General features: G+C 40.1%; 1 protein-coding gene across 2 annotated transcripts in view; it reads left to right on the top strand.

Moving 5' to 3' along the window:
• LOC124796430 overlaps positions 1 to 25,982 on the top strand; it is a 77,522-nt gene that overhangs the window by 8,122 nt on the left and 43,418 nt on the right. For both annotated transcript variants that reach the window (XM_047260619.1, XM_047260618.1), the window contains exon 2: positions 5,376 to 5,550. In XM_047260619.1, the coding sequence (XP_047116575.1) occupies positions 5,382 to 5,550 (169 nt within the window). In that variant the 5' untranslated portion in view covers positions 5,376 to 5,381. The remainder of the gene's footprint in view (positions 1 to 5,375; positions 5,551 to 25,982) is intronic.

Here is a 25,982-nt window from a genome sequence, read left to right as displayed (position 1 = left end):
AGACATCCGACCATGCCTGTGTCCAGCTGAAAATCCACTATTGCTCCATTAATGTCCAGTTTCATCATGAGCCTCTGTATCCCATCCGTTGCTGCTATGGGCACCGACTAGATTGCGTGCAGCACGCTGACAGCTTAAGGCAAACACCTAAGTTTTGTGGCATGAAAAACAGGTAATATCACAGAAAGAGCAATGACACCACAGATGCCGTGAGCTGCAATCTGGACACAATTTAATGGCACGAAGTTTTCTGGGGCACTTTGACAACGATGAGGAGGAAACTGTTGTATGAGCCTTCATTCACTCTGGGACACACCAAAAGTAAACAAAGTGCTTCTGTTTTTCATGTTAAACAACAATGAGGGTATTGGATCACTATCTACTGCACTAATTCCAGAATCCCATGTCGCCGAATGAACAAGTGCTTGGTAAATCGGATGTTGACATTGATTGGAATCATTAGTTGATCATAGAGTACAGTGGCGATAATACTCTGACAGTGTTGACTACAGAGGAATCATGAAACATAGCTTGTGCTGATGCAGCTACTCTGTGAGCTTTGGCAATTTTTGACACACTGCTCAGGCTGGGATCAGCTTTCAGAACATTCTTTCTGTCAGGAGAAATATTTAAAACAACATCACAGACTAATGAGTTGACATACTATATGCCAGCTCTGTTTACAGAAAAGTCACACTTGTGAGCTAAGCCTTGCAAGTAAGCATCCCATGCTGCATATGTTTGCTTACATTGCTTAATACATTGGTTAAATTTGAGCCCAGCTGCAACTACGGTTCATGTGTTTGGTGAACATAGTAGTCAGGCGGCAAACCACAAACATCAGAAAGTCTAAAATCACTGTTGTCTGAGAGTGTGTGTAGCTTTTGCACCACTTCGTGCAGTTTATTAATAGAAGCCAGAGTGTACTCTGACATTCAGGGTCAGTTACTTGATTTCTCTTTTTGAAGAAGCAATCATGTGGAGGAGTGGGAGGCAAGGAAACTGCAATTGTAGACTGTTATTGGTTTTGCAGCAGTAGTAACAACAGTTTCTGTTGTTGTTGGTGGAATTCCCACTGCTGTTCATACTGCTGCTGTTGGAGTTCTTACTTTTTTTTCGTGCTATTGCTGTTGCTGCAGTTATTGTTGCTGTTGCAAGTGCAACTGCTGCTGCCAAAACCTTAGAAATTCATGATTCATGCTACATTGGAATAGTTGTGACAAGAAATTTCTTGTCATAGAGTTTTTGACCTACTCTTTATACATAGAACATATTTATGATCACTCACACTGGCGGTAACAGAGATGCCAGTGGAACAAACCGGGATTTCTGAGGTCAATGATGGTGGAGTTCTTGAAGTGAATGTCTTAAACAGAAACAAGTCCAGAGTGTAGGAAAGTCCTCTTAAGCATATACCAATAATCCAGAGAGTAATCCAAATCTAAAATATAATACAGGCAAAGTCAAAACTCTACCGATCAGTAGTGTGTACTTAATGCTTCAGTGAGTTGGTAAGGTTGAGTAACCACAGTTGGGCCACAGCATTTACAGGAAGTCTTGCATTGGTAGACATCTTCGTATTACATGCTTGTGGCTGTATCACTGCCTTGCATGGGGGGAAGCTACAGTGGGAGTATGTAGCCCAAGTATCTCTGACATCTTCTCCATGTTGATACTTGGGCTTGGTAGCGAATCAAAGTCATTGCCAGATACTAAATTTTTAGGTGCAAGACATTTGGACAAGTCTTCTCATAGTTCTAATAAGACTATTTGTGCGACATGCATAAGGACAGCACATGAGGGTAGCCATTGCACACCATCCTCTACCTTTGTAAACTGCCCAGAATATAACTCCCCATCCCCCTCAGTCATTGACATGTTCCGTTTTCAAAAGGAAGAAGAAAATCAAGGAGTGTGAAACATGTCACTGCCAGTCTCATTGAGATGCTATGAAAAAGTTCGAACGATTTCACTCACTCGACATGATGTCAAACTTTGTATCAAATTCCACATCTAGTGTGATGATGAGATCTCAGACAGCAACTTCTGGCCCTAGCCACAGGTAATTGTCTACTTTTCAGTCGGAGGGGGGGCATCAGCTCTCTTGACATTCCCAGCCACTTCTCAACCCATACATCTGACACTTCTGCTGATAGCCACACCTAATGAAGTGCCCTCAATCCAGAATGAAACAGACCAGCAATCTATCACCAGCTAGTGGATGAAAGAGCCACATGTTGTGGGTCATAGAAAATAACAGTTCTCTTCTGCCCCGTAAGTCAAGACAGGAAAATCCTTACAGCAATTGAAACCTCACAGGGATGATAGGGAAAAATCAGAAGTTAAACCAAATTTTGCTGCTCTGGTAGACCCCTATCCCCTCCCTTAGTCGAGCCTATGAATGCTGATGAAGACTCACACATTCAGGTGGAGCATGACTCAGAAGCGAAGTAATTTGTTCTTCTGTTTCCACTTCACTGCTTTCTCAGATCCCAATCTGCCATTCCTTCGGTGGAACAGTAATGGATACCATCATCACCTGGCTGAACACCATCAGTTAGCTGCTACTATTCAGTTGGCGTGGAACTACAGGAGACATTTCTCAGACACCCAGCTCCTCTTCTTTTTCTTCTCATTGCATTACAACACTGTGTGGGTTTTAGCCTCATCGACAAGCTTCCTCCATTCTGCCCTCTCTGCCATGGTTCTCTGACATCCTTGGACTCGGATAGATTTTTTATCTTGTTACACGTCATCTGTCCACCGTTTTCGGGGCCTTTCTCTCTGTATTCTTCCGGTTGGCCTCCATTCAAAAATCTTTTTAGTTGTTCTTCCAGTATCCATCCTGAGGACATGTCCAAGCCAGGATATTCTTCTGCTTTTTGTAATTCTTGTGAAGTCAGCTCCTTGTACAGGCTGTCCAGCTCAGTGTTTGTCTTAGATCTCCAGAAACCTTTACTATCCTGAACTGCTCCACAGATCTTGCACACCACTCTACAATCAAATATCCTGAGCTGCTGCTAATCAGCACTCGTTGGCGTCCATGTTTTGCATCCTTAGGCTACACTGGCTGGATCATGACCTTATATAGTTGCAGCTTCAGCTGTCTATTTAATAACCTAGAGGGCAATGATTTCTTAAATGCGTGGAAGCATCTATTACCATTTAGGATGTGGAGTTTTATTTCAGTTGACATGGAATTTGTGCTGTTTGTATTAGAGCCCAAATAGTCAAAGTTCTGCACATGTTCAAAATTGAAACCATCTGCTGATAGTCTAACCAAGTTTTATTTTCCTTTCTACCGAGCGAGGTGGCGCAGTGGTTAGCACACTGGACTCGCATTCGGGAGGACGACGGTTCAATCCAGTCTCCAACCATCCTGATTTAGGTTTTCCGTGATTTCCCTAAATCATTTCAGGCAAATGCCGGAATGGTTCCTTTGAAAGGGCACGGCCTATTTCCTTCCCAATCCTTCCCTAACCCGAGCTTGGGCTCCATCTCTAATGACCTCGTTGTCGACGGGACGTTAAACACTAACCGACCTACCACCTATTTTCCTTCCTGGTGAAATTTATCTACTTAGTATTTGTTTCATTTATAGAAAGGCCTCTAGGTTCTGTGGCTTCTTTCAGCTCGGATCTTGTGCTCTCTAATGATCCCCTTCTACTACTAATAATTGCTACATCACCAGCATATGCGCATATCTGAGTCGACTTCGTGCCATGTAACCAGATATCTGAAGCTTCTGCATGGCTGCTTCAAGAGCCAGATTGAAAAGCATCATAGAGAGTGCGTCCCCTTGTCTGACTCCTTTACTAATGCTAAACCAATTGCTCAGTTCTCCATCCTCTCGTACGGCAGCCTTGGAACCAGCCAACGTTGCTTGAATAAGTGAGACATGCTTCAATGGTATACCAAGCAGCAGCAGGAATGCTGGAGCAGGCGTAAATGGGAAATACCTGTATGACTGCTCCCCATAAACCACCGCACCAAGTTTCAACTTGGTTTGTGTAAATAGTATGCTTTGTTAATTATCTATGACAAGATAATACTGTATGCGAGATACAGGCTTCACTTTTAGACTAACGCCCTTCCTGTAGTTTTCCAAGACCCTGTGACCTAAAAAGAAAGCCACCCAGTCTCTTCCACATAACCTCTGCTACCCGTGTAGGCACTCCATGTGTTTAGTGGATCCTTGATGTATTAAGTGGAGCCAGAAACCCCACCACTGTATGGCGCAAGTCGAGGAATCTGCAGCCCACACTGTTGCAGCACCTTTTGAGCCTCTCATTTAGACCCACCACTCAACTCAATACCAAAGGTCTGCAGTCAATCCTTTTGACAATACTACAGATGTTGAGCTCTGCCTTCATCTCGCCAACAAGACTGGCCTTCTGTACCCTTCAAATAGCAGCCCAAAACCAGAGAGAATCACTTCCATTCAGAACCAACACACATCATTGGTACCGACATTATAAAATGACTTAGAGAGAATTTCTGTATGGTGCGAAAAGTGGCAATTAGCACTGAACAAAGAAAAGTGCGAGGTCATCCACATGCGTACTAAAAGAAATCCGATAAATTTTGGGTATACGAAAACTTGCACGAATATAAGGGCTGTCAATTCGCCTAAATACCTAGGAATTACAATTACAAGCAACTTAAATTGTAAATGCTACATAGATGATATTGTGGGGAAGGCGAAACAAAAGACTGCACTTTGTTGGTAGAACACTTAAAAGATGCGACAGACCCACTAAAGAGACAGCCTACATTACACTTGTCCGTCCTCTGCTGGAATATTGCTGTGCGGTATGGGATCCTTACCAGGTAGGATTGACGGAGGACATCGAAAAAGTGCAAAGAAGGGCAGCTCGTTTTATGTTATCGCGCAATAGGCGCGAGAGTGTCACTGATATGATACATGAGTTGGGGTAGCAGTCACTGAAACAAAGGTGGTTTTCTTTGCAGCGAGATCTATTTACAAAATTTCAATCACCAACTTTCTCATCTGAATGCGTAAATATTTTGTTGACACCCACCTACGTAGGAAGAAATGATCATCATAATAAAATAAGAGAAATCAGAGCTCGAACGAAAAGATTTAGGTGTTCCTTTTTCCACGCACCATTCAAGAGTGGAATGGTAGCGAAGTAGTATGAAAATGGTTCGATGAACCCTCTGCCAGGCACTTAAGTGTTAATTGTGGAGTAATCATGTAGATGTAGAAATATGTGGGGGTTGTGTGGCTTTCAGAATATATAGTGCTCTCCTGCATGGGAGGAATGGTAAGGTCTAGTATTATTATTCAAGTCTCATGAAATAAATGTTTTTGGTTGTATTGTGTAATTAACTTTCCAATAAATTTCTTTCAGGTGGTGATGCTGAACAGTTCATCTGAAGGAACCAGCCAAAATGGATATGTGAAAAAATCACCATTTGCATTTATTTCAAATTTATTTAAAAGAAAGAAAAATCGTGGTTCAAGAAATGATGTGAAGTTCAAGGACTGTGCTTTTGGGGCAATGGAAGGTGGATCAGGATGTCCATGTATGTTGGAAACCTTTTGATAGTGTGTCTTAGTCTAGTTCATATTACGTTTTGCGTTTTCCATTGCTAGTTAGTTTCTTGCTTTTGCATCTTCCACAATGCCTGAAATCTAGAGAGCAACATATTTATTTGGCCATTGTATAGTAACATTTTTTCTTTTAAATTATACTGTCAAATAATTACTGGCATTACACACACACACACACACACACACACACAAAGTTGGCAGAAAATGTTTACATTATGTATATTATTTTATCTGGCATATGTCATTGTTAGTTTATTAGTTATGGATTATAATTGCCATCTCTTTCTTTGAAATGGAGGGAATAAGCTCTCTATTGTAAAACACTTTTTCGTGTCATAACACAAGGAAGAAATAAAAACATTCAGCTATGGGTATGAGCATGTAGAGGAACTGTTCCTCAAGTTTAGAAAAATAATTGTCCAAGCAGTGGACAGAAACGAATTTAATAGATCATTTCATGATCATGGAAGGGCCCCTTCATGGCATACAGTCTCTATAAAGAAACTTTTAAAGAAATAGTGGCTGCTGCACAGTAGATGTAAAACAAAACATAGGGTTGTAGATCGAGGAATTTGGAGTGCAACACATTTGGTTACAAAAGGAGGACCTCTTACAAAACCTAAAGATATTTTGGTCATACCTGACGGCTATCAGTAGCACCAAAGTTTGCGTCCAGATACTCCTGGAAGGCACAACAACAGAAACCAAAGGTAGCAAAGAGAAAGCAGAAATGATGAACCTCATTTTCAAATGTACCTTCACAAAGGAAGATCATGGAATACTGCACCAGTTTAATTCTTGCATCACTTGAAATGTTCCTTAGTTTTAGAAATGTAAATTTTCAGTTTGTGAGTGTTGTTATTCTAATCCAAGAACACTGTAATTTATTTCTCAAACAGTACACACACATGGAAGGCAAGGTGCAACACAACTCTCAGTAAGGAAGGGACTGGCAGAGTCTTGTGCTCTGGACTGTATATTTATTATTTCCAAGAGGGGGCACAGCTGGCATGCTGCGCATACAACTGCTGTCGCATTAGCAGGCTGGGTGGCCCCTAGTGGCTAAATCAAGTACAGATGTCACACAAGAACTGAGAAGCAGCACACACAAAATTGGTAGTTACAGCACTTGTCTTCCTTTGCAAAGAAGTGAGCACTGTGCTCACATCCATTTCTTCTGTAGTCAATGTAGGTTGTTGAGTTGTGTGATGTACTGCCACCAGTGCATATGGTCGGAAGTGGCATGAGCGAGGACAAGTGCGTGTCTGCCCCCCCCTGTGAGAGGCTGTATGATAGGATAGGCAACACTGGCATAGTGTCTATTTCCACATCTGAGTCCAGTTTCAGAGAAGAAGGGTGGTGGAACAGCAGCGCTAGCTGTGATGGAGGCAGTGAAGGCGTCAGCTGTGACAGTGTGGGAAACTGGGTCCCGCTGTGGCCCCTGACAGCTGAAGGGGGCACCCACAGCAGAGGAAACAGTTGTAAAAATGTCGGCAGTGGTGGCGGAAAAGGCAAGGGCACTTTCCATGATGTAGGAGACAACCAGGAGATAGTGGATGCAGGGACGGTGGAGGCACACTTGGTAAGCACCTGCCCAGTGAGATCTTAGCTGGTCAATGTGTTTCGACACCATCCACTTAGCTGTGTGGACAATGCAAAGGCGTTGGCCATGGATACTTTTGATTACCGGCAGCACTCATTGTGGCCAGTGGGCAATCCCGTGAGCCAATACCGCTGTGCCAGGCTGGAAGTGCTGAGGCACTAGTGCTGGTGGGTGGCCTGACATTGGCTGAAGCAAGTAGCAGAGTCCAGGGCTGATGACCATGCAACAACTCCGCCAGACCTTCATCGCCAATTGGGGTGAACCTATAAGAACTGAGGAACTGGTCAACAGCTACTTCCAGTGGCACATCCAGAACGTAATTTTTCATCTGAGTCTTAAATATTCGTACTAGTCATTCTGCTTCCTCATTTGATTGAGGGTGGAAAGGAGGAGACATGACTTGGAGAGCACCACTTTTTTTTTACAAAAATCTTCAAGTACCTGAGATATGAACTGGGGGCCATTGTCTGTAAGTAACATATACGGAAGACCTTCCACTGCAAAAAATTTTAGACAGAGCAGAAATTGTTGCTGTTGCAGAAGTAAACAGGCAGTGCACCACATACAGAAATGTAGGATAAAAACATCAGTTATAACAAGCCAGTAGGAAGTCAAAAAAAGTTCCACAAAATCTACACTAATTTGGTCCCAAGGCTGCTGTGGATCTGGCCATAGTGACAAAGAAGCACGGGGAGCCACCTGATGGGTGGCATACTGTAGGCAGGCTACAAGAACTTACACCATTTTTCCATCAATATTTGGCCAAAAAACATGTCTACATACTAACACTTTTGTACGTGACACACCCCAGTGGTCGACATGTAATAAATGTATAACCTCACACTGAAGGGCAGACAGGAGTACCATCCGAGGAGTGGAGTCCTCTCTAGCTAACAGCAACACTCCATCCCAAACAGAAAGATGATTTTGTAATGCAAAATAATTTCTCAGTGGATCAGAAACATGATCTGAACATCCAGCCAGCCCTGTTGCTCAAAACAACTTCACTTAAAACAAGATTAAGATCCATGGCTACTGCGGCTGCAGTTTTAGTGCTAGTAACAGGAAAACCATCAACAACATTTTGAGCTTCCACATCTAAATGAAAACAAAGTAATTCCTCTTTATCAAGCTGTGGATTAGGACTAATCTGCAAACGCGAGAAGACATCAGCCTTTGCATGTTGCACTGTGGGTTGAAAATGTATCTCATATTTTTATCATGACAAGAAAAGAGCCCGCCACTGTAAGCATTGTGCGGCTTTGTCCAGTGAGGATGCCGAAGGGTTGAAAAGAGACACCAAAGGTTTTTGGCCCGTGGACAGGTAAAACTTTGACTCATATAGTAGAGCATATATGATCTCCAAAGCCTTCTTTTCTATCTGAGAATAACGCAATTGTGCAAAATTTAAGGACTTAGAGGCATATGCAATAGGACATTTAGAACCATCCACATGCTTATGAACAAGAATAGTACCAGTGCCAACTGAGATGTATCTGTCTTTAACACGAGGTGCTGGGCCAGCTGAAAAGTGACTATACAAAAGGCCGACTGCAGCTTAAATTTCAACTTGAATGCCTGGTCTCAAGTCAGGGACTAGTGGAAAGGAACATCTTTACATAATAATGCTTGGAATTGTTGTGCCACAGTAGCAGTGTCCAGTATTAATGCATGGTAGTATTCAATTTTACAGTATGGCAATAGCATCAATATGGTGGCACAATTGTTTAACGCGAGCACACAACGCATCAGAGCCCAAATAAACAATGACAGTTGAAGAAACTGTGCCTTGTCCAAATCGCACTTTAACCCTGCATCCTGTAAAACAGAAAATAGAACACGAAGGTTCTGCAAATATTCCTCTGTAGAGGTGCCATACATAACTGTTTCATCTAAATAGTTGATGCAGCCTCAAACTGATGCAATAAGTTGCCCTAAAAAACAATGAAAAACAGCTGGTGTGCTTGCCACACCAAAAGGCAAACACTGATATTGATAAAACCCAGCTGGGGTATTGATAACTAGAAGGCATTTATATTCCTCATCAAGCGGCAACAGTAAATATGCCTATGCCAAGTCAATCTTTGAAAGAGAATGACCTTTTAGTAATTTTGCTAACACCTTGTGCATTAATAGATTTTTAAAAAAAGCAGTACAGAGGCATAATTTATTGGTAGGTTTTTTGACTATCATCAGCGGTACTTACTACTCACTGGGAGAAATAGATTGAATAACATCAAGGGATTGAAGCCAAATCTAATTCTGTGGTGTTTTTTTAGTTACCGGTACCAGGTGGGTGCTGAAAAACTGGGGGTGGGCATTGTTGGATCATAATATGAGCTTGTAATTCTGTTGCACAACACACTTTTAGAGGAAGTAGAGAGGAAAATTTGGCACAGACAGCATGCAACTTGATCAGAAACCAAATGTGCTTCAGCATCGATTGAGAATGCAAACAGTTTAGAAATGTCCAAACCAAACAAATTTTCATTGTCCACAACTAGGAATGTTAATGAATGAACACAGCCTTGTAAGTCATAGCTATAGAAAAGTGTCCAAGAATGGGAATCTTTTGTTTGTTATAACATGTCAGCCTCTGAAGAGGAGAACCAAATTCCACATAAGTCTGAGAATTCACAAATGCTGCTTCTGCATCCATGTTTCCCTGCGTTTCCAATTATTTTTTAAACACAACACACTTCAGTGGATAACTTGCTTTGAGACACCATCACTGATGATACACTGTTCACATCCATGTTCGTTTTGTCCTCACTGAGGTTTGGAAAGGAGTTACTTGCAGAACCAATGTGTCCTTTCTTTGGTACCTATTGCACATTGCCCAGCTCTTGGGACATATGGTCCATTCATGTTGAATGAAGCAGTACGGGCATGAAGACAGTGGAGCATGAGGCTGTCGCTGTTGTGATGTGGACTATTGTTGTCGCAAATGCCAGTTACATATATTATGCTGAGACGTCTGCTGGACTGCTGCAATAGCATCTGTGTTATGTTCCCATGTGAACTGACTGAAGGCTGGGAGGGGTGAGAGGAACTGATTTCTTAAACTTTGTATCAGACTTCTGTCTGACTTCCTGAAATTTTTAAAATCACAAATGACTGAGCTAAGTTCAATACTTACGTAAGCATAGAGTTTTCACACTGTAGAGCTCGCTCTCATACTTCCCTATCATGAGCAAAACGTATGACTGCATTGTGAACCATTTGATTGGTGTAGGATTCCTTATGAACATATGTCACAAAATTATTGTATTGTATTGTATTGTATTTATGATGGTGGCTAAGCCCGTGTACCTCTACTGCCCATGCTGTGTATGTTTTGGCAGCAGTGAAACTCCACACGAGAAGCAATAATGCGAGTACATTTACAGTGATAAGTAGAAAGTATCTCACACATCTGATCAGAAGGAAGACTTGACGGTTCTTGTGAGGAGGCAAGCTGACACAACAAAGTTCTGATACCAATGAGTTGAAATCCGCAACAAATAAAGGACCTTGCAAAAGCTTACATCTGTTACCCCAAATGCATGGAAATGCCGGTGTAGATGTTTTTCGTAAGCATCCCAGTCTTTTGCTGTATCGCTGTATGTAGAGAACAGCAGTGGATATGTTGGTGGAGGGACCACAGTTTGTGCGAGTGTAGTTGTTGAACTGGAAATAGTGACTGTTAGTGTCTGCTATTGCTCAATAAGGGATTTAAGTGCTGCTTCCATGGACTCAAAAGACTAATGACTGAAGTGGAACATGTGGTGTTAAATACCTTACTTGTTGCCAAAAAGTATTTTAACCCAAGACCACTGTAATTTATTGCTCAAACAGTACACACAATGGTACAACACAATCAGAAATACACAAGTGGTCAGCGGAGCCTTGCACACCAGCCTGTATATTCATTAGTTCCAATAGGGGGTGCAGCCGGCAGGTGTGTCATGCAACTGCTGTCTCATTAGCTGGCCATGTGGCCTCTAGTGGCCGAATCAAACATAAACTTCATGTGCAAACTATGAAATGGCGCATACACAAAATCGGTAGCTACGGCAGTTGTTATTCTCAAATTCTGAGCTGCTGCATCTTGAACAAATGTCCATGTAAAACTGTGTAAATCACATTAATGTGGACTTCTCCTCTGTTGCAGCTGCGTACTGAAATCTGGAAGCTGTGACTAAATTTTTGACATTCTTCTAAGTAATAGAAGGCATTTCCTGTGAACACAGGTACATTGCTCCTTCTGTTGCAATTGGTGTATGAAAGACAACACTAATGTATAATGAGTGTTCATATGTTTGATATTACATTGCATGAACTCTGTCTGACAGTAACAAACGACAGTTCTGTACAAATAACTAACCATCATATGTTTCCCACGACATCAGCACCATTATTGTGGCACCCCTTTTATTCAATGGCACACCCTGCTCCTTCAAAACCAGAACACTACAGCGTGGAATAACTGCCAAGCCAGTAGGTACTGCAGTGTATAGTAAACAGCAATTGTCGTCACACCTTGAAGATGCGTGGCATCTATCTGTACCATTTTACATGTACAAGCAATAACAAAACCATCCAAACAGTTTGTGATTTTAAACTACTTAACTAATAAAAAATACCTCCAGCTGTGATGATCATCACTTGTCAGTTAGTTACATTGGGTAACACATCACTTTCCCAAAGTGATGTGTTACACCACACACTGTGAGGGTAAGGGATGTAGATGCTAATGTCATAGTATTGAGAAACAGCAACAGTCACTAAAATCGAACAAGACCCCATGATTCTTGCCAGATTATATATGAAATACACACACGAGTTAGCTCCTTTCTTAACCATGACACAAGGGCCGTTCAAAAGTAAGTTCTGATACATTCTGCTGTGTGAAAGAGTGGAGATAGTAGAGAGATTTCAGCATAGCTGTGTTGCCCAGCTCAGTAAGAGTGTGGTAGTGCAGCAGAAAGGCTATTTAACTGTTGTTTCCACCACAACTCCAAATCAAAATGGCTGATATCACTGAAACTCTTGCTGCCTGTGAATTCTGTGAGCAAAAAATGTCCTCATTATAGACATTTATAATGAATTTAGCTCAGTATATGGAGATAACTGTGAGTGATAGTGCTGTAAGAAAATCATGCCATTTGTTTTGGGAAGATCAGATGAACATCAACAACAAAGAATGAAGGACAACCATCTGATGTGGCAAAAGAACTTGTTGCAAATATAAATAACAAAATCAGAGGAAATAGCTGGTTCACGATGACAGAATCATCAGTCATTGTCCATAAGATATCTTGAATAATGTTGTACAAACTTGTGACTGATCAGCTCGGTTATCACAAATTTTATGTGCAGTGGGTCCACAAAATGAAGAGGTTGGGGGCTGCATTAACATTTCTGATGTTTTACAATACAGAAGGCGGTGAATTCCTCAATCACATTGTGGCAGGAATTGAAACCTGGGTTGCATAATTCAATGTGGAGAAAAAATCAACGGTACAGGTCCACACCGGTTCACCATGTAAGTCTTTTAAAGTGCCACCAAACATTTTTTGCCTGAAAACTAATAACTCTTTTTTTTTTCTGGCTGGAGAAGGACACACACACACACACACACACACACACACACACACACACACACGCACACTGCTTAACAGCATAAACTGAATATTGTTTGACCGTCTTCTGTACAACCCTAATTTGTCGCCCAGTGATCTTCACTTGTTTTGAAAGATGAAAAAACCAACCAACAGAAGCTATCAAGGGCAGTGATGTACACGATCACAACACTAGAACAAAGTGTAATTGCTTCTGTAACAGAACAACATTAAAAATGACTGATAGAAGTCCATATATCAGTGGTTTGATTTGGTATAACAAGCTACCAAACTCTCTAAAAATGTACACGAAAATGTTTTTAAAACAAAATTAAAATCTTTTCTAATAGAAAAGTGTTTATATTCTTTCAATGAATTTTAAGATAGTGATTGTAACATGAGGCATTAGCATATCAATTGTAATGTGATAAATGCAGAAAATAGACATAAGAAGCAACAGCTACAGAATATAGTGCATTTTATAAGTATGAATACAACCATAGTATTAAGTTTGACGTTTGCAAAAGCAATCATTACAATAGCTCCATGCAAAGAAAATGTAAATAAATAAATAAATGTAGAAATATCATCAGGCATTCCCCAGATAAGTTTGTTGAGAGCCTTGTTGTTCATCTTGTGTATTAATCACCTGGCTGACAATATTAATAGAAACTTCAGGCTGTTTGCAGATGATACAATTCTGTATAATGAAGTACTATATGTAAATAAAAGTGCAAAAATATTCAGTCAGATGTCGCTAAGATTTCAAAATGGTGCAAGGACTGGAAACTTTATTGAAATATTCATAAACGTAAAATCCTGCTTTTCACAAAAAGCAAAACCTAGTATCATATGATTACAGTTTCAGTTAAATGCATTGGTGTCCAAAATTAAAGCAACAAACTGCTATTCTCCTGTCCTGCGTCCAGTTCACAATGGAATTATACAAACTGTCAACAGATGTCTGTACGATTGTGTTCTGCAAGGAACATTGGCTTTCCAGTCAACAGACAAGTATGCCAATGATGATGCCAGGGCACTTATCAAATGGGGTCGTATTTGCCAGGTAGTCCCACATCCACAATCATTGTGTCCACAGTCACAGACAGTGCAATGTGGCACAGAGAAGACACCTATCAGACTCTCCGTGGTGAGGACCATAGGAAGAATGGAAGCAGGACAGTCGCATAAACTGATGTGTCCTGATGGCTTAGTGTGAATCGTTCTGTTGTTTCTTGTATGTGGAGATTGTTTATAGAGACCGAAACTGTGCCCAAAGACCAGGGCAGGCCCAACCACATGTGACATCAGAAAGAGAAGACAGTTATTTGGTTGTAAGGGCATGATAGTACCGCCTTAGTACTGCATGGCAACTGGCATCTGACATCACAGCATCCACTGGATGCATTTTATCGAGGCAAGCTGTGTACAGAAGGCTTCGGCAGAGTGGCCTTTATTGTCGGAGACCTGCTGTATGTGTACATCTGACGCGTCTTCACAGAAGCAAACATCTAAAGTGGAGTCATTAATGTGCCACCTCAATTGTCAAATATTGGGCCAATGTTCTTTCCACAGGTGAGTCCTGATTTGGTCTGAAAAGTGATTCTTGAAGGATTCACATCTGAGGGAACGTGAAACACGATTTCGAGACCCAGACATTGTGGAAAAAGACCAATATCGAGGAGGATCCGTAATGGCATGGGCAGTGATTATGCTGAACACCTCTTCACTAAATTGTACGGGTGAATCAGGAAGGCTTAACTGCTGTAAGGTATCATGATGAGATCTTGGGACCTCATGTGCAGTTGTTGCAAGGTGCTGTGGGCCCAGACTTTGTATTGAGGAGTTATAGTGCCTGACCTCATAGAGGGTGGTTGATATTTCATTGGGAAACAAAAGATTTGCATGCAAGGCGTGACCTGCTCACTCGCATAGAGCACATCTGGGATGCAATAAGGAGATGAGTTGCATTCCATCAGCATCCACCAACCTCTCTCCAGGATTTGCAAGCAGCTCTGCAGGAAGAATGGGTATTATTGCCTCAACATGAGATTGATGACATCATTCACAGCATGCACTGTTGTTGTCAGGTCTGTACTGCTGCCAGAGATGGTCACATACCATTGTTGTTGTTGTTGTTGTTGTTGTTGTTGTGGTGGTCTTCAGTCCTGAGACTGGTTAGATGCAGCTCTCCATGCTACTCTATCCTGTGCAAGCTTCATCTCTCAGTACCTACTGCAACCTACATCCTTCTGAATCTGCTTGGTGTATTCATCTCTTGGTCTCCCTCTGCGATTTTTATCCTCCACGCTGCCCTCCAATACTAAATTGGTGATCCCTTAATGCCTCAGAACATGTCCTACCAACCAATCCCTTCTTCTAGTCAAGTTGTGCCACAAACTTCTCTTCTCCCCAATCCTATTCAACACCTCCTCATTAGTTATGTGATCTACCCATCTAATCTTCAGCATTCTTCTGTAGCACCACATTTCGAAAGCTTCTATTCTCTTCTTATCTAAACTATTTATTGTCCATGTTTCACTTCCATACATGCTACACTCCATACAAATACTTTCAGAAACGACTTCCTAACACTTAAATCTATACTCGATGTTAACAAATTACTCTTCTTCAGAAACCCTTTCCTTCCCATTGCCAGTCTACATTTTATATCCTCTCTACTTTGACCATCATCAGTTATTTTGATCCCCAAATAGCAAAACTCCTTTACTACTTTGTCTCATTTACTAATCTAATTCCCTCAGCTTCACCCGACTTAATTCGACTACATTCCATTATCCTCATTTTGCTTTTGTTGATTTTCATCTGATATCCTCCCTTCAAGACACTATCCATTCCGCTCCACTGCTCTTCGAAGTCCTTTGCTGTCTCTGACAGAATTACAATGTCATCGGCGAACCTCAAAGTTTTTATTTCTTCTCCATGGATTTTAATACCTACTCCGAATTTTTCTTTTGTTTCCTTCACTGCTTGCTCAATATACAGATTGAATAACATCGTGGAGAGGCTACAACCCTGTCTCACTCCCTTCCCAACCACTGCTTCCCTTTCATGCCCCTCAACTCTTATAACTGCCATTTGGTTTCTATACAAATTGTAAACAGCCTTTCGCTCCCTAATAGCCTTTCGCACACACCATATTGAGCACATTAACCAGTTGTCAGAATGTGTGTGCAAATCCGTTAATTTGGAAAAAATAAGAACATTTTTTTCTACCTTTATGCATGTTGCAGTTGTTTATGTTTTGTATTTTTTATATTTTTTCTGCTTTACTATGACCTGTTTGTACTGTTTTGTGGCAAAATAAATGTAGTCTTGGGAAAATTTGTGTTTGTTGCTTTAATTTCGGACACCAGTGTAGTTGGATGTACCAATCTGTAGGGATATGAAATCAAGTGACCACGTAGGCTGAATTAAAGGTAGACCAGGAAACAGACATAGGTTCATTGATAGGATACTGTAAAAATGGAATTAATCTACATAGGAGATTACTTACAAAACACTTGTGACACATCCTTTCATATTTATAATGGGTAGAGGCCCACAGCAAATAGAACTAAGGATATTGAATACATACGAAGAAGAGTAGCAAGAATGGTCTAAGGTGTTTTTGATCCATGGGGAAGTGTCACAGAAGTGGAGAAAAGCTTGAACTGGCAGATAGTTGCAGGATAGATTTCAGCTGTTGTGTGAAAGTATATTTACAAAGTTTCAAGAAACAGTATTGAAGAATCTAGGAACATCGTGTGGTCTCCTATGTATTGCTCCCATAGAGACTGTGAAAACAAGGTTATACTAATTACAGCAAGTACAGAGGCATTTAAACAGTCATTCTTCCTGCACATCGAATGTGGTTGGGATGGGAAGAAACCTCAAAATATGGTACAGTGGGAAGTGCCATCTGCCATGCACTTCACAGGGATTTGCAGAGTATGTACGTAGGTCTAAAAATGTGGAACTCACGTCTGGTGTATATAGGATGGATGGGCAGCACTTGATGGACTAGAAGTGTCTTTTACATTTTAACTTAAAGCATAAAACAACAGTTTGCAGGCATCAAATGTCAATGAAAAGGAAGAAATGGCTTATGACCAGAAAGTTACCCGTATCTAGTACTATTGAACAGTCATCATGACTCTCAAGACTTTCTGCAAAGAGAAACAGTCAGCTGGTGGGAGATGGACAAATTTAGTAGCTGAAAACCTAGTGTTGCTGGAAAGAAGCTGGATCAAAACAGACATGAACAAGTGTTGCAAAAAACTGAATATAATATATGTTAGCTTTTCACGTAACTAATTAATAATGACCAGGAAATGGAGAATATTATAGTGACTGGCTAGTATTATAGTGAGTGTCAGATTACCACAGCTCCTCACAGAATTTTTCTACCCGTTTGTGTTTTATGTATGTAATATCCAATGCTATCTATTGCCATCACACACTCATTTTCAGCTTATATGATACTGAGAAGTCCTTGGTCTAAAACAAATGATGGAAGGAGTAAAGATAACCACACAATGTCTAGTAGAGAAATTGAGTGCTGGCGGCCACATAAACAAGATTTAATACCTTGCTGAGCTTTTGGAGAATCTCTTCCTTCAAAGCTAACTAATAGATCACCTTCACTCCATTCACTAATCTATTTATTTATTTGATATTGCAGATGAGGCAAAATGCACTTATGAGTACAAATTTTTACTATCTAGCATTTTCCAAATTATAATTTTGCATCTTTTTCATTTTAAATTACAGTTTTGTTTACATCATTTATGCTATATGTACTTCTACATGTAAGTTACACCTCTTTTTGTTACAATAATTGCATATCAATTTGTCTTAAGCTGCTATGCGCGTTAAGTCATTCATACTGTAGTAACAATTTTCTTTAAAAAAAATTTTAAGAGTTCTTTTTGAAACTATTTTTATTGTTTATCTCTCTCAAGTTTGAAGGTATTTCTTCTAGGGCTTTTGGTCCTGTGTATGACAGCTTTGATTTGTGTTTCATGGTGTTGCGTTTGTGCTCTAGAAGAAGTTCCAATTTCTTGTGTCATGACTGTGTTGTGTCTTGTTATTTAAAGTATTGGGATTATATATGAATATCATCCAGCGTGTAAGTTTGTATAGGTATATGCTGGGTAATGTTTGTATCATAAGAGTTTTAAATGCTGGCTTTCATGATTCTTGCCATCCAAGTTTGGCTGTAGTACATATTGCTCTTTTTTTTTTTGCAATTTTAATAATTAATGTTTGTTTTGGAGGGGCTTCCCCAAGAAATCATGCCATAACTTAACGTGGAATGGATTAGTACATTAGTACTTCCATAATATTTGTGCCTTTTAGGTTGGTGAATTTGTGCAGCACACATAGATCTGAACTGAGCTTTCCACTTACATAGTGTGTTTATCCCAGTTTATATTTTTGTTGGTTATTATCCCAAGGAATTTGTGTATTTGGAGTTTTTGCTGTGCACTCACCTATGTAGATGCTGATGCCTTCATTGTGTTTGTTTTTCTTTTCTTGAAACTTGACAAAGCGTTTTAGTGATGTTATGCAAATTTAATTCTATAATTCTTCGGATCTTTATTTACGTCTATGTTGACTTTTATCTCTAGATTTTCTGTGTCTTTATCCTTGAACAGTATAACTGTGTGATCTGCATAAGGAACTGTACTGCCAGAATCTGATTTGAGTTGTGATTTGTGTATAAAATAAAAATCAGTGGGACAAGAATGGATCCCTGTGGTGCAGAGAGGTGTAGAATTCTTGCTCCAGGTCTTATTTTCGCTCCTGTTAATTTTGTAATTTCTGTTAATTGGTTCTGCTTCTCAAGCATTGTTGTTGTTGTGGTCTTCAGTCCTGAGACTGGTTTGATGCAGCTCTCCATGCTACTCTATCCTGTGCAAGCGTCTTCATCTCCCAGTACTTACTGCAACCTACATCCTTCTGAACCTGCTTAGTGTATTCATCTCATGGTCTCCCTCTGATTTTTACCCTCCATGCTGCCCTCCAATGCTAAATTTGTGATCCCTTGATGCCTCAGAACATGTCCTACCAACTGGTCCCTTCTTCTTGTCAAGTTGTGCCACAAACTCCTCTTCTCCCCTATTCTATTCAATACCTCCTCATTAGTTATATGATCTACCCATATAATCTTCAGCATTCTTCTATAGCACCACATTTCAAATGCTTCTATTCTCTTCTTGTCCAAACTATTTATCGCCCATGTTTCACTTCCATACATGGCTACACTCCATACAAATATTTTCAGAAACGACTTCCTGACACTTAAATCAATGCTGGATGTTAACAAATTTTTCTTCTTCAGAAACGCTTTCCTTGCCATTGCCAGCCTACATTTTATATCCTCTCTACTTCGACCATCATCAGTTATTTTGCTCCACAAATAGCAAAACTCCTTTACTACTTTAAGTGCCTCATTTCCTAATCTAATTCCCTCAGCATCACCCGACTTAATTAGACTACATTCCATTATCCTCGTTTTGCTTTTGTTGATGTTCATCTTATATCCTCCTTTCAAGACACTGTCCATTCCGTTCAACTGCTCTTCGAAGTCCTTTGCTGTCTCTGACAGAATTACAATGTAATTGGCGAACCTCAAAGTTTTTATTTCTTCTCCATGGATTTTAATACCCACTCCGAATTTTTCTTTTGTTTCCTTTACTGCTTGCTCAATATACAGATTGAATAACATCGTGGAGAGGCTACAACCCTGTCTCACTCCCTTCCCAACCACTGCGTCTCTTTCATGCCCCTCGACACTTATAACTGCCATCTGGTTTCTGTACAAATTGTAAATAGCCTTTCGCACCCTGTATTTTACTCCTGCCACCTTCAAAATTTGAAAGAGAGTATTTCAATCAACATTGTCAAAAGCTTTCTCTAAGTCTACAAATGCTAGAAACGGAGATTTGCCTTTCCTTAATCTTTCTTCTAAGATAAGTCGTAAGGTCAGTATTGCCTCATGTGTTCTAACATTTCTATGGATTTCAAACTGATCTTCCCCGAGGTCAGCTTCTACCAGTTTTTCCATTCGTCTGTAAAGAATTCGCGTTAGTATTTTGCAGCTGTGACTTATTAAACTGATAGTTTGGTAATTTTCACATCTGTCAACACCTGCTTTCTTTGGGATTTGAATTATTATATTCTTCTTGAAATCTGAGGGTATTTTGCCTGTCTCATACATCTTGCTCACCAGATGGTTGAGTTTTGTCAGGACTGGCTCTCCCAAGGCAGTCAGTAATTCTAATGGAATGTTGTCTACTCCCGGGGCCTTGTTTCAATGCAGGTCTTTCAGTGCTCTGTCAAACTCGTAGTATTGTATCTCCCATTTCATCTTCATCTACATCCTCTTCCATTTCCATAATATTGTCCTCAAGTACATTGCCCTTGTATAGACCTTCTGTATACTCCTTCCACCTTTCTGCTTTCCCTTCTTTGCTTAGAACTGGGGTTCCATCTGAGCTATTGATATCCATACAAGTGGTTCTCTTTTCTCCAATTTTTAATTTTCCTGTAGGCAGTATCTATCTTAACCCTAGTGAGATAAGCCTCTACATCCTTACATTTGTCCTCTAGCCATGTCTGCTTAGCCATTTTGCACTTCCTGTCGATCTCATTTTTGAGATGTTTGTATTCCTTTTTGCCTGCTTCATTTACTGCATTTTTATATTTTCTGCTTTCATCAATTAAATTCAATATTTCTTCTGTTACCCAAGGATTTCTACTAGCCCTTGTCTTTTTACCTACTTGATCCTCTGCTGCCTTCACTACTTAATCCCTCAGAGCTACCGATTCTTCTTCTACTGTATTTCTTTCCCCCATTCCTGTCAATTGTTCCCTCATGCTGTCCCTGAAACTCTGTACAACCTCTGGTTTAGTCAGTTTATCCAGGCCCCATTTCCTTATATTCCCACCTTTTTGCAGTTTCTTCAGTTTTAATCTGCAGTTCATAACCAATAGATTGTGGTCAGAGTCCACATCTGCCCCTGGAAATGTCTTACAATTTAAAACCTGGATCCTAAATCTCTGTCTTACCATTATATAATCTATCTGATACCTTCTAGTATCTCCATGATTCTTCCATGTATACAACCTTCTTTCATGAATCTTGAACCATGTGTTAGCTATGATTAAGTTATACTCTGTGCAAAATTCTACCAGACGGCTTCCTCTTTCATTTCTTAGCCCCAATCCATATTCACCTACTATGTTTCCTTCTCTCCCTTTTCCTACTGTCGAATTCCAGTCACCCATGACTATTAAATTTTCGTCTCCCTTCACTACCTGAATAATTTCTTTTATCTCATCATACATTTCATCAATTTCTTCATCATCTGCAGAGCTAGTTGGCATATAAACTTGTAGTACTGTGATAGACGTGTCTATCTTGGCCACAATAATGTATTCACTATGCTGTTTGTAGTAGCTTACCCGCACTCCTGTTTTTTTTTATTCATTATTAAACCTACTCTTGCATTACTCCTATTTGATTTTGTATTTATAACCCTGTAGTCACCTGACCGAAAGTCTTGTTCCTCCTGCCATTGAGCTTCACTAATTCCCACTATATCTAACTTTAACGTATCCATTTCCGTTTTTAAATTTTCTAACCTATCTGCCCAATTAAGGGATCTGACATTCCACGCTCCGATCCGTAGAACACCAGTTTTCTTTCTCCAGGTAACTACGTCCTCTTGAGTAGTCCCTACTCGGAGATCCAAATGGGGGACTATTTTACCTCCGGAATATTTTACCCAAGAGGACGCCATCATCATTTAACCATACAGTAAAGCTGCATGCCTTCGGGAAAAATTACGGCTGTAGTTTCCTTTGCTTTCAGCCATTCACAGTACCAGCACAGCAAGGCCGTTTTGGTTAGTGTTGCAAGGCCAGATCAGTCATCATCTAGACTGTTGCCCCTGCAACTACTGAAAAGGCTGCTGCCCCTCTTCAGGAACCACATGTTTGTCTGGCCTCTCAACAGATACCCCTCTGTTGTGGTTACATCTATGGTATGGCCATCTGTATTGCTGAGACACGCAAGTCTCCCCACCAACGGCAAGGTCCATGGTCCTTTGTGGGGGGGGGTTATGAATAAAGCAACAATTTTACCAGCTGTCAGTAGAACTCTTTTTGACATCATCCAAACTAATGTGATTCTTCAATTTCTCCAGGCGAATTTTATGACGAAATAAATCTTGGGTGAACAGCCTGGTATGAGTGTGCATAGGACACAGTATTTCGGCAATTGACCACGTTGCCGGAATATTGTGTCCTATGCACACTCATAGCAGGCTGTTCACCCAAGATTTATTTCGTCATCTCCACACTAGTCTATCCTGTGGAAGCCTCTTCATCTCTGAATAACAACTGCAACCCACATCCATTTCATCCTGCTTACTGTACTAAATATTTGATAAGGCAAATATCTGAAACTGAGAAACATATTACTAGAATAAAAAATCCGCTTCAATGGCTGGTAAATTCTTATTTATTGCACAACTGGTTTCAAAGTCTGAAGCTTCATTGTCAGATTTCACCAAATAATTGTTGTTGTGGTCTTCAGTCCTGAGACTGGTTTGATGCAGCTCTCCATGCTAATCTACCCTGTTCAAGCTCCTTCATCTCCCAGTACCTACTGCAACCTACATCCTTCTGAATCTGCTTAGTATATTCATCTCTTGGTCTCCCTCTATGATTTTTACCCTCCACGCTGCCCTCCAATGCTAAATTTGTGATCCCTTGATGCCTCAGGACATTTCCTACCAACCGATCCCTTCTTCTAGTCAAGTTGTGCCACAAACTTCTCTTCTCCCCAATCCTATTCAATACCTCCTCATTAGTTATATGATCTACTCACCTAATCTTCAGCATTCTTCTGTAGCACCACATTTCGAAAGCTTCTATTCTCTTCTTGTCTAAACTATTTATTGTCCATGTTTCACTTCCATGCATGGCCACATTCCATACAAATACTTTCAGAAACAACTTCCTGACACTTAAATCTATACTCGATGTTAACAAATTTCTCTTCTTCAGAAACGCTTTTCTTGCCATTGCCAGTCTACATTATCCACATTCATTCACTTTGGAAAAGTTATCTGATCTGATTTTCTCATAATATATGCGGTGACAGCTCATTGATGCCAAAGTATTTTCTAGTGCATATATTCTTTGAAATAACATAGATGCATATATGCATTCTCCATGGTTGTTAGAGTGGTAACTAGGACAGCTTCTGGAGTATCTGTTGAGGGATTGACGTGTTTCTGAGAGATACATATTCTTCTTTTCTTCTCGCTAAAGTGAGCCAATTAACATTTGTGCCGCTAGCGGTTTGTTTTGAAGAGAAAGAGATTGTAAAAGGAAAATAATTAAGGCATGGAATCACCGGAGATCTGGACATATAATGGAGATGGATTTAATACACGATTTCCTCCGTAAATAAGGTTTGTTACTTTTTTGTTCTGGAGTGAATGAACAAATGAGTTTTTTCTGAATCATTTGTTGATCACGTTGGCCCTGTAATTAGTGGGGAAGTTTCAGCTGTGCCGCAGAGAGCCTGCAATCACTGAGTCTGTGTTAAATCGTCCAAAAAAGCTTCGTACAAATCTGGAATTTGCAGTGTTTTAACAGTAATAGTAAATGTAAAGATCTCTTACAGCAAGCCAGCCGCTGATTACCAAGACGAAGGACTCCATCAAAGATTCTATTTGGCTGATCCTTTTATCACTATATCACGTAATGAAATCTTATATTAAAAATTATACGTAGATAAAGGAGAGAAAGAGAGAGAGCGAATAAAAATAGAGATAATACTTTCGCCTGTCTTATCACGGATCAGCCAAGAACTGGGAGGGCCTTACTTTACTGTATAGACTTATGTGTGAAGGTGAAGGGATCTTAAAGACAACAGATACACGTCTGTACAGACAAGACATTACACAGAGATAGCGGCTAGCTGCATTGATCATCTATTCTTAGATTAAAGAGATGGCAACTTATTATCCGAACATTAAAATGTTAAAAAGGCTCCCATAGCACTCCAGCTGCACATGCCTCACACCATTACAGAGCATCCACCAGCTTGAACAGTCCCCTGTTGACATGCAGGGTCTATGGATTCATGAGGTTGTTTTCATACCCATACATGACCATCCGCTTGATACAATTTGAAACGCGACTTGTCGGACCAGGCAACATATTTCCAGTCATCAACATTCCAGTGTCGGTGTTGACAGGCCCAGGTGAGGTGTAAAACTTTGTGTCATGCAGTCATCGAGGGTACATGAGTGGGCCTTCAGCTCAGAAGCCCATATCAATGACGTTTTTTTTTTTTTTTTTTTTTTTTTTTTTTTTTTTTTTTTTTTTTTTTTTTTTTTTTTTTAGTGGTTCGCACACTGACACTTATTGATGGCCCAGCATTGAAATCTGCAGCAATTTGCAGAAGGGTTGCACTTGTGTCAAGTTGAATGATTCTCTTCTGTCATCATTGTTCCCATAGTGCAGGATCTTTTCCAGCTGCAGTGATGTCTTGAGATTTGATGTTTTACCATATTCCTGATATTCATGGTACACTCGTGAAATTGTACGGGAAACTCCTGACTTCATCACTACCTCGGAGATGCTGTGTCCCATTGCTCATGCGCCGACTATAAAACAACATTCAAATTCACTTAAATCTTGATAACCTGCCGTTGTAGCAGTGGTAACCAATCTAACAAATGCGTCAGACACTTGTCTTATATAGGCGTTGCTGACTGCAGTGCCATATTCTGCCTGTTTACATATCTCTGTATTTTAATATGCATGCATATACCAGTTTCTTTGGTGCTTCAGTGTTTGAGGTGAGAGGCAATGCATTCAATCTTTTAAAATCCTACTTAATGAACAGGCAACATAAAGTAGAAATAACAGATGAGGAAAGAAATAAATACTACTCAGACATGGGTATGACCCATAACTGCATGCCACACGGTAGCTCCTAGGGCCACTGCTGTACTTGATATATGTTAATGATAGACAGGAGGAAATTAAACAAAAATAAATACTATTTGTGGGTGACAAAAGCATTTTAATTAAGGGGAATGGTTCTAGAAGAAGCTACACTGTAAGTCGTAAGTGTATTATGCTATTATGCGGACTAGAAAACTAGTTTAGAAATAATAAACTGATAATAAATTACAGAAAACAAACATCATGAGCTTTAAAAATATTCGACCAAAAGATAATGAGTTAGTGTTAAAAATCAAGGAACATGTACTTGAACAACTACCACATGCAAAATTTCTGGGTCTTCACCTTGATGATAAATCAATATAGACAGAGCACATAAGCAGTATAAACAGTGAAATTAATTCAGGCTGCTCTGCACTACCAAAGTTAGCCCAAACTGTAAACATATAAGTCCTCAAAATGTTTTACTTTGCATACTTTGAATCAATAATTTTATTTGGAAGAAAACTAACACTAGCTCTGTACATATGAAGGAGTTACTCATTATATAGAAAAGGGCTATATGGATAATAACCAGTGAAAACAACGAACAAGCTGCAGATCAAAATTTAAGCTGGTAAACAAATGTAGGGGAAATAGTCACATTGTGTTGAAAATTGTTATTGCATAATCAAAATGTAAAGGCCTGTATGTAATGATAGAACGTGTATCAATTAAAAACATCAGATGCCCAAATAAATAAATAAATAAACTTCCCTCCAACCACGATCTTTTGCTCATTTTATCTGGCAGCCCCTAATAACCTGTCAAGAATGCCTCATCTTCAAACTGGCCTCATCTCCATTCCCCAGATTCCTTCCTAGTGAATCTAAAAGTACCTTTATGGAATAAACAGCTCTTCATGACCTTAAAACTAGTTCTTCCTTATCATCCTTCCCATGTACAAAGTCTCCAGTGTGATGATATGAAACACAGTGTGTTTGTAGATGAGGGTATTTGTCAGTGTTCCTATATGTCTGCTTTAAAAGCTCACCACTATTATCCCACCCCAGAAGACCAACAGGACCTCGAGCAGATCTTCAGGACATTAAATATGTCTCATAATCTTTTGCCTTAATCGAGCTCGCTCTTCACCTGCTTATTCAATTACCTTTCACTTGCTTCCAATGTTCCAGAAACCCAACTTCGTTAGTAGACCCAC

Source organism: Schistocerca piceifrons, chromosome 4 (genome assembly GCF_021461385.2).
Source record: "Schistocerca piceifrons isolate TAMUIC-IGC-003096 chromosome 4, iqSchPice1.1, whole genome shotgun sequence".
NCBI lineage: Eukaryota > Metazoa > Arthropoda > Insecta > Orthoptera > Acrididae > Schistocerca > Schistocerca piceifrons.
This window is presented reverse-complemented; position numbering and strand designations above follow the sequence as displayed.